We start from the raw sequence: 11,802 nt of genomic DNA on the forward strand, positions 1-11,802 counted from the left end.
CCCAAAATTCCCAAATTCCCCCCAAAATTCTGAAATTTCCCCCAAATTCCCTCCAAATCACTGTTAAATTCCCTCAAAATTGCCAAATTTCCCCAAATTCTTTCAGAATTCCCTTTAGACCCCCCCAAATTCCCAAATTTCCCCCCAAAATTCCCAAAAAGACCCCAAAATTCCCCCCCAAATGACCCCTGAGTGACCCCTGAGTGACCCCTGAGTGACCTCCAGACCCTCCCACATGACCCCGAAGTGACCCCAATGACCCCAAAATGACCCCAGGTGACCCCAAAATGACCCCAGGTGACCCCAAAATGACCCCAACCCCCCCCGATGACCCCAAAGTGACCCTGAGTGACCTCAAAACGACCCCAGGACCCCCCCCAGGTGACCCCATGACCCCTCAGATGACCCCAAAGTGACCCCTGGACCCCTCCCCGAATGACCCAAAGTGACCCCAAACCCCAAAATGACCCCGAGTGACCCCAAGACCCCCCCAGATGACCTCGAGTGACCCCAAGACCCCCCCCAGATGACCCCAAAGGCCCCCAAAATGACCCCAGATGACCCCTGGTGACCCCAGAATGACCCCCAAATGACCCCTGAGTGACCCCAGTGACCCCTAAATTTCCAGACCGGAAGCGTGGGAACGACTCCGAACGTTTTTATTGGCTGGGGAGGGGAAGGGGGGGGCGGGGCCAGCGGGGGGTCAAAGGTCAAGGACTGGGGGGGGGGTCAAAGGGCACTGACCACTCGGGACGAGGACAGGGATGACCTCAAGTGACCAGGGGTCAGTTTGGGGAGGTCAAAGGTCATTCAGGGGTGGTCAGGGGTCACTTAGAGGTGACCTCAAGTGACCAGGGGTCAGTTTGGGGAGGTCAAAGGTCACTCTGGGGTCACCAGGAGTGACCAGGAGTGACCAGGGGTCAGTTTGGGGAGGTCAAAGGTCACTCTGGGGTCACCAGGAGTGACCAGGAGTGACCAGGGGTCAGCTTGGGGAGGTCAGAGGTCACTCTGGGGTCACCAGGAGTGACCAGGAGTGACCAAGGGGTCAGCTTGGGGAGGTCAGGGGTCACTCTGGGGAGGTCAGGGGTCACTTTGGGGAGGTCAGGGGTCACTCTGGGGTCATCACGAGTGACCACGAGTGACCAATGGTCACTTTGGGGAGGTCAGGGGTGACCGAGAATGACCACGAGTGACATGGGGTCAGTTGGGGGGGTGTCAAAGGTCACTTTGGGGAGGTCAAGGGTCACTCTGAGGTGACCAGAGGTGGCCTGGGGCGACCGAGAGTGACCACGAGTGACCAATGGTCACTTTGGGGTGGCCAGGGGTCACTTTGGAGAGGTCAGAGGTCAGTTTGGGGAGGTCAGAGGTCTGTTTGGGGCGGTCAGGGATGGCTGTAAGTGACCAGTGGTCACTCTGGGGTGGTCAAGGGTGGCCAGAAATGACCAGGGGTCACCTCAGAGAGGTCAGGGGTCACTTTGGGGTGACCAAGGGTCACTTGGAGGTGGTCAGGGGCAGCTCCAGCTGACCACCGGTCACTTCGGGGTGGTCAGCGGTCACTTTGAGATGACCACTGGTCACTTTGGGGTGGTCAGCGGTCACTTTGAGATGACCACCGGTCACTTTGGGGTGGTCAGCGGTCACTTTGAGATGACCACTGGTCACTTTGGGGTGGTCAGCGGTCACTTTGAGATGACCACCGGTCACTTTGGGGTGGTCAAGGACGGCCTGGGGTGGTCAGGGGTGACCAACGGTCACTTTGAGGTGACCGCCAGCGACAGTTACAAGGTGACCACTGCAAATGACCCCAAGGTGACCACTACAAATGACCACCAGGTGACCACTGATGACCACCAGGTGACCGCTGCAACTGACCACCAGGTGACCACTGATGACCACCAGGTGACCACTTCAGATGACCACCAGGTGACCGCTGCAAATGACCACCCGATGACCACAGATGACCACCAGGTCTGCACTGATGACCACCAGATGACCCCTACAGCTAACCCTAAGGTGACCACTGATGACCACCAGATGACCACAGATGACCACCATATGACCACTGCAAGTGACCACCAGGTGACCACTTCAGCTAACCACCAGATAACCACAGATGACCACCACATGGCCACAGATGACCACAGATGACCACCAGATGACCACTGCAAGTGACCACCAGGTGACCACTTCAGCTAACCACCAGATAACCACAGATGACCACCAGATGACCACTGATGACCACCAGGTGAACACTTCAGATAACCACCAGGTGACCACTGATGACCACCGGGTGACCACTGATGACCACAAGGAGACCACTGCGAATGACCACTGGGTCACCACTTCAAAAAAACCTCAAGATGACCGCCGCAAATGACCACTAGGTGACCACTCCAGCTGACCAGCAGGTGACCACCAGGTAACCACTGATGACCACCAGATGACCACTACAACTAATCTCAAGATAACCACAGATGACCACCAAATGACCACTGCAGATGACCACTACAGCTAACTACCGGGTGACCACTAATGACCACCGGGTGACCACAGATGACCACCAGATGACCACTGCAGATAACCACCAGGTGACCACTGATAACCACAGAGTGACCACTGACGACCACCAAATGACCACTGACAACCACCAAGTGACCACTAATGACCACCAAATGAACACTGCAGATAACCACCAGGTGACCACTCATAACCACAGAGTGACCACTGACGACCACCAAATGACCACTGACGACCACCAAGTGACCACTGACAACCACCAAGTGACCACTAATGACCACCAAATGAACACTGCAGATAACCACCAGGTGACCACTGATGACCACCAGATGATCACTGATGACCACCAGATGACCACTACAGCGAACTACCAGGTGACCAATGATAACCACCAAGTGACCACTGATAACCACCAAATGACCACTGATGACCACCAAATGACCACTGCAGAAAACCACCACATGACCACAGTTAACCACCAGATGACCACTGACAACCACCAAGTGACCACTGATAATCACCACGTGATCACTGATAACCACCAAGTGACCACTGATGACCACCAAATGACCACTGACGACCACCAAGTGACCACTGACGACCACCAAATGACCACTGCAGATAACCAACCACCAGGTGACCACTGATAATCACCACGTGACCACTGACGACCACCAGATGACCAGTGACGACCACCAAGTGACCACTGATAATCGCCACGTGATCACTGATGACCACCAGGTGACCACTGACAACCACCAAATGACCACTGACGACCACCAAATGACCACCGCAGAAAACCACCAGATGACCACAGATAACCAGATGACCACCAGATGACCACTGACGACCACCAAATGACCACTGCAGATAACCACCAGGTGACCACTGACAACCACCAAATGACCACTGATGACCACCAAATGACCACTGCAGATAACCACCAGGTGACCACTGATGACCACCAGGTGACCACTGATGACCACCAGGTAACCACTTCAAATAACCACTGATGACCACCAGATGACCACTACAGCTAACTACCAGGTGACGACTGATAACCACCAAGTGACCACTAATGACCACCAGATGACCACTGCAGATAACCACCAGATGACCACTGACGACCACCAAGTGACCACTGACAACCACCAAATGACCACTGTAGATAACCACCAGGTGACCACTGATAATCGCCACGTGATCACTGATAACCACCAAGTGACCACTGCAGATAACCACCAAATGACCACTGATGACCCCCAAGTGACCACTGACAACCACCAAATGACCACTGACGACCACCAAGTGACCACTGATGACCACCAAATGACCTCTACAGAAAACCACCAGATGACCACTGATAATCACCACGTGACCACTGATGACCACCAGGTGACCACTGCAGATAACCACCAGGTGACCACTAATGACCACCAAATGACCACTGCAGATAACCACCAGGTGACCACTAATGACCACCAAATGACCACTGACAACCACCAAATGACCACTGATAACCACCAGGTGACCACTGATGACCCCCAAGTGACCACTGACAACCACCAAATGACCACTGCAGAAAACCACCAAATGGCCACTACAGATAACCACCAGGTGACCACCGACGGCCACCAAATGACCACCGAAGGCCACCAGATGACCACAGATAACCACCAAGTGACCACTGACGACCACCAAATGACCACTACAGCTAACTACCAGGTGACCAGTGATAACCACCAAGTGACCAGTGATAACCACCAAATGACCACTGACGACCACCAAATGACCACTGCAGAAAACCACCAAATGACCACTGCAGAAAACCACCAAATGACCACCACAGACAACCACCAAATGACCACCGACGGCCACCAAATGACCCCCGACGACCCCCAAGCGACCCCCGACGACCCCCAAGCGACCCCCGACGGCCACCAGGCGACCTCCCCGTCCGCCGCCCGGCCGCTCAGCTGATGTAGACGCGGTGGAAGTCGTGGGCGCCGAAGGCGGCGTTGCACTTGGGGCACTTGCGCTGCCGCGTGTCGTAGCGGCTCTTGACGCACTCGAAGCAGAAGACGTGGAAGCACTTGGTCAGCACCGCGTCCTTCTTGCGGGCGTTGCAGCACGGGCACGTCAGCCGGGCCTGGCAGCGATTGGAGGGCGTTAAAAGGTCGCGGGGAGGTCGTTGAAGGTCGTTGGAGATCGTTAAAGATCATTGGAGGTCATTACAGGTTATTGAAGCTCGTTAAAGGTCATTGAAAGTCGTTAAAGGTCATTGAAAATCATTAAAGGTCGTTGGAGATCGTTAAAGATAACTGAAAGTCATCAGAGCTTGTTGAAGGTCATTAAAGATCATTGAACATCATTAGAGGTCGTCAAAGACCATTAAAGGTTGTGGGAGATCATTAAAGGTCGTTGGAGATCGTTAAAGATCATTGGAGGTCATTACAGGTCATTGAAACTCATTACAGGTGATTGGAGGTCATTAGAGATCATTGAAACTCATTAAAGGTCATTGAAGGTCATTAAAAGCCATTGAAAGTCATTAAAGGTCGCCAAAGATCATTAAAGGTCATGGGAGGTCATTAAAGGTCGTTGAAGATCATTAAAGATCATTGGAGGTCATTACAGGTTATTGAAGCTCGTTAAAGGTCATTGAAAGTCGTTAAAGGTCATTGAAAATCATTAAAGGTCGTTGGAGATCGTTAAAGATAATTGAAAGTCATCAGAGCTTGTTGAAGGTCATTAAAGATCATTGAACGTCATTAGAGGTCATCAAAGACCATTAAAGGTTGTGAGAGGTCATTAAAGGTCGTTGAAGATCATTAAAGATCATTGGAGGTCATTAGAGGTCATTGAAACTCATTAAAGATCATTGGAGGTCATTGGAGATCATTGAAACTCATTAAAGGTCATTGAAGGTCATTAAAAGCCATTGAAAGTCATTAAAGGTCGTCAAAGATCATTAAAGGTTGTGGGAGGTCATTAAAGGTCATTGAAAATCATTAAAGATCATTGGAGGTCATTGAAACTCATTAGAAGTCATTGAAAGTCATTAAAAGCCATTGAAAGTCATTAAAGGTCGTCAAAGACCATTAAAGGTTGTGGGAGGTCGTTAAAGGTCGTTGAAGATCATTAAAGATCATTGGAGGTCATTGGAGGTCATTAAAGGTCGTTGGAGGTCATTAAAGGTCATTGAAAGTCATTAAAGCTCATTGAAAGTTATTCAAGGTCATTGGAGATCATTAAAGGTCGTGGGAGGTCGTTGAAGGTCATTAAAGACCATTGGAGGTCATTGGAGGTCATTGAAGCTCATGAAAGGTCGTTGGAGGTCATTAAAGGTCATTGAAAGTCATTGAAGATCATTGGAGATCATTAGAGGTCATTGAAGCTCATTAAAGGTCGCTGAAGACCATTAAAAGTCATTAAAAGTCATTAAAGGTCGTTGAACGTCGTTAAGGATCACTGAAAGTCATTAGAGATGATTGAAGGCCATTAAAGGTCATTGAAAGTCATCAGAGGTCGTTGAAGATCGTTAAAGACCATTGAAAGTCATTAGAGATCGTTTGGAGGTCATTAAAGGTCGTTGAAGATCATTAAAGGTCATTGAAAGTCATTCAAGGTCATTGGAGATCATTAAAGGTCGTGGGAGGTCGTTGAAGGTCATTAAAGATCATTGGAGGTCATTGGAGGTCATTGAAACTCATTAAAAGTCGTTGTAGGTCATTAAAAGTCATTGAAAGTCATTAAAGATCATTGGAGGTCATTAGAGGTCACTGAAGCTCATTAAAGGTCGCTGAAGACCATTAAAAGTCATTGAAAGTCATTAAAGGTCGTTGAACATCGTTAAGGATCACTGAAAGTCGTTAGACATGATTGAAGGCCATTAAAGGTCATTGAAAGTCATCAGAGATCATTGAAGGCCATTAAAGGTCATTGAAAGTCATCAGAGGTCGTTGAAGATCGTTAAAGACCATTGAAAGTCATTAGAGATCGTTTGGAGGTCGTTAAAGGTCGTTGAAGATCATTAAAGGTCATTGAAAGTCATTCAAGGTCATTGGAGATCATTAAAGGTCGTGGGAGGTCGTTGAAGGTCATTAAAGGTCATTAGAGGTCATTAAAAGTCATTGAAGGTCATTAAAGGTCGTCAAAGATCATTAAAGGTCGTGGGAGGTCATTAAAGGTCATTGAAAATCATTAAAGATCATTGGAGGTCATTGAAACTCATTAAAGGTCATTGGAGGTCATTAAAAGCCACTGAAAGTCATTAAAGGTCGTCAAAGATCATTAAAGGTTGTGGGAGGTCGTTAAAGGTCGTTGGAGATCGTTAAAGATCATTGGAGGTCATTGAAACTCATTAAAGGTCATTAGAGGTCATTAAAAGCCATTGAAAGTCATTAAAGGTCGCCAAAGATCATTAAAGGTTGTGGGAGGTCGTTAAAGGTCGTTGGAGATCGTTAAAGATCACTGGAGGTCATTAGAGGTCATTGAAACTCATTACAGGTGATTGGAGGTCATTAGAGATCATTGAAACTCATGAAAGGTCATTGAAGGTCATTAAAAGCCATTGAAAGTCATTAAAGGTCGTCAAAGATCATTAAAGGTCGTGGGAGGTCATTAAAGGTCGTTGAAGATCATTAAAGATCATTGGAGGTCATTAGAGGTCATTGAAACTCATTAAAGGTCATTGGAGGTCATTAAAAGCCATTGGAAGTCATTAAAGGTCGTCAAAGACCATTAAAGGTCGTGGGAGGTCATTAAAGGTCGTTGGAGATCGTTAAAGGTCATTGGAGGTCATTACAGGTCATTGAAACTCATTACAGGTGATTGGAGGTCATTAGAGATCATTGAAACTCATTAAAGGTCATTGAAGGTCATTAAAAGCCATTGAAAGTCATTAAAGCTCGTCAAAGATCATTAAAGGTCGTGGGAGCTCATTGAAGGTCGTTGAAGATCGTTAAAGACCACTGGAGGTCATTAGAGGTTATTGAAGCTCGTTAAAGGTAATTGAAAGTCATTAAGCATCATTGAAGATCGTTAAAGATAATTGAAAGCCATCAGAGCTTGTTGAAGGTCATTAAAGATCATCGAATGTCATTAGAGGTCGTGGGAGATCGTTAAAAGCCATTGAAAGTCATTAAAGCTCGTCAAAGATCATTAAAGGTTGTGAGAGGTCATTAAAGGTCGTTGGAGATCATTAAAGATCATTGGAGGTCATTAGAGGTCATTGAAACTCATTAAAGACCATTGGAGGTCATTAGAGATCATTGAAACTCATTAAAGGTCATTGAAGGTCACTAAAAGCCATTGAAAGTCATTAAAGGTCGTCAAAGATCATTAAAAGTCGTGGGAGCTCGTTGAAGGTCGTTGAAGATCGTTAAAGACCATTGGAGGTCATTAGAGGTTATTGAAGCTCGTTAAAGGTCATTGAAAGTCATTAAAGGTCATTGGAGATCGTTAAAGATAATTGAAAGCCATCAGAGCTTGTTGAAGGTCATTAAAGATCATTGAATGTCATTAGAGGTCGTGGGAGATCGTTAAAAGTCATTGAAAGTCATTAAAGGTCGTCAAAGATCATTAAAGGTCATGTGAGGTCATTAAAGGTCGTTGGAGATCGTTAAAGACCATTGGAGGTCATTAGAGATCATTAAAACTCATTAAAGGTCATTAGAGGCCATTAAAAGCCATTGGAAGTCATTAGAGGGCGTCAAAGATCATTAAAGGCCGTGGGAGGTCATTAAAGGTCGTTGAAGATCATTAAAGATCATTGGAGATCATTAGAGGTCATTGAAACTCATTAAAGGTCGTTGGAGGTTATTAAAAGCCATTGGAAGTCATTAAAGGTCGTGAGAGGTCATTAAAGGTCGTTGGAGATCGTTAACGATAATTGAAAGCCATCAGAGCTTGTTGAAGGTCATTAAAGATCACTGAACGTCATTAGAGGTCGTCAAAGACCATTAAAGGTTGTGAGAGGTCATTAAAGGTCGTTGGAGATCGTTAAAGATCATTGGAGGTCATTGGAGGTCACTGAAACTCATTAAAGGTCATTAGAGGCCATTAAAAGCCATTGGAAGTCGCCCCAACCACCCCAAGGTCAACCAAAGGCCATTGAAGGTCACCCAAGGTCATAGAAAGTCCTAGAAGGTTCCAAAAGCTCCCAGGAGATCCCAGAAGGTCCTGGAAGCTCCCAGAAGGTCCCAGGAGGTCCCAGAAGGTTCTGGAAACTCCCAGGAGGTTCCAGGAGGTCCCAGAAGGTTCCAGGAGGTCCCAGAAGGTTCTGGAAGCTCCCAGGAGATCCCAGGAGATCCCAGAAGGTTCTGGAAGCTCCCAGAAGGTTCCAAAAGCTTCCAGGAGGTCCCGGAAGCTCCCAGAAGGTCCCAGAAGGTTCTGGAAGCTCCCAGAAGGTCCCAGAAGGTCCCAGGAGGTCCTGGAAGCTCCCAGAAGGTCCCAGGAGGTCCTGGAAGCTCCCAGAAGGTTCCAGGAGGTCCCAGAAGGTTCTGAAAGCTTCCAGGAGGTCCTGGAAGCTCCCAGAAGGTTCTGAAAGCTCCCAGGAGGTCCCAGAAGGTCCCGGAATGTTCCGGAAGGTCCCGGCGGGGCTCACCCGGTACTCCTTGATCTCCTCCTGCAGGATCTGGTCGGCGTCGGCGTAAACCTCGACCTTGCGCTGCTTCTCCAGCTTCCGGCGCAGGCGCGACAGCTCCTCCTGGGCGGGGGGGGGGAACGGCCCCGAGGATTCCCAGAAACGGCCCCAGGAATTCCCGGAAAATTCCCAAAAACAGCCCCAGGAATTCCCGGAACATTCCCAAAAACGTCCCCAGAAATTCCCAGAAAATTCCCAAAAACAGCCCCAGAAATTCCCAGAAAATGTCTCCAGAAATTCCCCAAAAATTCCCGGAAAATTCCCAAAAACGTCCCTAGAAATTCCCAGAAAATTCCCCCAAATATTCCCCAAAATGTTCCCAGAAATTCCCCAAAAATTCCCAAAATCATCCCCAGAAATCCCCCAAAAATTCCCCAGAAATTCCCCAAAAATTCCCCAGAAATTCCCCAAAAATTCCCCGAAAAATTCCCAAGAACGGCCCCAGAAATTCCAAAAAAAACTCCCAAAAACCTCCCCAGAAATTCCCCAAAAATTCCCAAAAATGTCCAAAGAAATCCCCAGAAAATTCCCAAAATCATCCCCAGAAATTCCCCAAAAATTCCTGAAACCGTCCCCGAGAATCCCCCCCCCAAAATTCCCGAAACGTTCCCCAAAAACCCCGGGGAACTCCCGGGCAACCGCCGCCTCACCTGCGCCCTCTTGAGGCTCAGCGACTCCTTGTCCTTGGCCGCTCGGTTCTCGGCGGCGCACACCTGCAGCTCCCGCAGCCGCGCCTGCACGTGCTCGCCCTGCGCCCGCAGGTCCTCGGCCAGCTGCGCCGCCTCCACCGCCTGGGGACGGGGACGGGCACCTGGGTGCACCTGGGGGCACCTGGGATACACCTGGGATACACCTGGATACACCTGGGCACAGCTGGGATACACCTGGGATACACCTGGGATACACCTGGGATACACCTGGGATACACCTGGGCACACCTGCAGCTCCCGCAGCCGCGCCTGCACGTGCTCGCCCTGCGCCCGCAGGTCCTCGGCCAGCTGCGCCGCCTCCACCGCCTGGGGACGGGGACGCGCCTGGGTGCACCTGGGGGCACCTGGGATACACCTGGGATAGACCTGGGCACACCTGGGTACACCTGGGTGCACCTGGGCACAACTGGGATACACCTGGATACACCTGGGATACACTTGGGGGCACATGGGATACACCTGGGCACAGCTGGGGGTACCTGGATACACCTGGGATACACCTGGGCACACCTGAGATACACCTGGGCACAGCTGGGGGCACCTGAGATACACCTGGGCACACCTGGGAGCACCTGAGATACACCTGGGTGCACCTTGGATACACCTGGGGGCACCTGGGCACAACTGGGATACACCTGGATACAGCTGGGGGCACCTGGATACACCTGTCCCTCACCTCTCCATCTCTCACCTGTCCCTGTCTCACCTGTCCATCTCTCACCTGTCCATCCCTCACCTGTCCATCTCTCACCTGTCCATCTCTCACCTGTCCATCTCTCACCTGTCCATCTCTCACCTGTCCCCCCCTCACCTGTCCCTCACCTGTCCCCCCCCTCACCTTTCTCTTGTGCAGCTCCAGCGCCTGCGAGCGCAGGTTCAGCTCCTTCTCCACGGCGCCCAGGGCGCTCTGGAGGCCGCGCTCCTTCTCCTCCAGCTTCTGCACCACCTGCAGCTGCGCCTCCACCTGCGCAGGTGAGTCACTGGTTATTAATTAATCCATCATTAGCGAAATCAGCTCATTAATAGGCAACATTATGGCAGTTTTAGGCCCTTATCAGCCATTTATTAGGAGTTATCAGGTCATTATTAAGTTCTGATTTTTGTTCTTGGACTTCCGCACCACCTGCAGCTGCGCCTGCACCTGCGCAGGTGAGTCATTATTCATTAATTAATCGGTAATTAGCGAAATCGGCTCATTAATAGGCAAAATTATGGCGTTTTTAGGGCATTATTAGGGATTTATTAGGAGTTATTAGGTCATTATTAGGCCGTGCTTTGGGTTCTTGGAGTTCTGCACCACCTGCAGCTGCGCCTCCACCTGCACAGGTGTGTCATTAGTCATTAATTAATAAATTATTAGCAAAATTGGCTCGTTAATAGGGAAAATTATGGCGTTTATGGGCCATTATTAGGGATTTATTAGGGATTTATTAGGAGTTACTAGATCATTATTAAGTTCTGATTTGTGCTCTTAGACCTCTGCACCACCTGCAGCTGCGCCTCCACCTATACAGGTGTTATCAGTTGTTAATTAATTACATCATTAACACCTCTTAATAGCCATTAATAGCTACTAATGGCTATTAGAGACCTAATGAAAGCAATTAATTGCTATTAAATCCTAATTAACGGCTATTAGTCATTAATTAACGAGCTTTTCGGCGGCCTCACCTGTGCCTTGAGGGCCAGCACCTGCTCGGCCAGTTCCTCACAGAGCTAATAATGGCTATTAATGATTATTAGAACATCATTAATAACTATTAGAAACCTAATAAACACCACTAACACCGATTAAATGGCAATTAATCATTACCAACAATATCAGTTACTCATTCATGCCTATTAACAATTATTAAAGCATTGTTAACACCTATTAGTAACTATTGCCCACCCATTTACACCCATTAGCAGCGATTAAACACCTAATAA

At 48.8% G+C, this 11,802-nt stretch overlaps 1 protein-coding gene across 1 annotated transcript in view; it reads right to left on the reverse strand.

Annotated features, from left to right (window-relative positions):
* Positions 1 to 4,411: 4,411 nt before the first annotated feature.
* LOC120747902 (E3 ubiquitin-protein ligase BRE1B-like) overlaps positions 4,412 to 11,802 on the reverse strand; it is a 40,464-nt gene continuing 33,073 nt past the window's right edge. The window contains exons 11-13 of the mRNA XM_058424384.1: positions 9,814 to 9,954; positions 9,125 to 9,226; positions 4,412 to 4,666 (exon numbers count right to left, since the gene is read on the reverse strand). Coding sequence (XP_058280367.1) covers positions 4,490 to 4,666; positions 9,125 to 9,226; positions 9,814 to 9,954 — 420 coding nt within the window. The 3' untranslated portion in view covers positions 4,412 to 4,489. The remainder of the gene's footprint in view (positions 4,667 to 9,124; positions 9,227 to 9,813; positions 9,955 to 11,802) is intronic.

Source organism: Hirundo rustica, unplaced genomic scaffold (assembly GCF_015227805.2).
Source record: "Hirundo rustica isolate bHirRus1 unplaced genomic scaffold, bHirRus1.pri.v3 scaffold_281_arrow_ctg1, whole genome shotgun sequence".
NCBI classification, from domain to species: domain Eukaryota; kingdom Metazoa; phylum Chordata; class Aves; order Passeriformes; family Hirundinidae; genus Hirundo; species Hirundo rustica.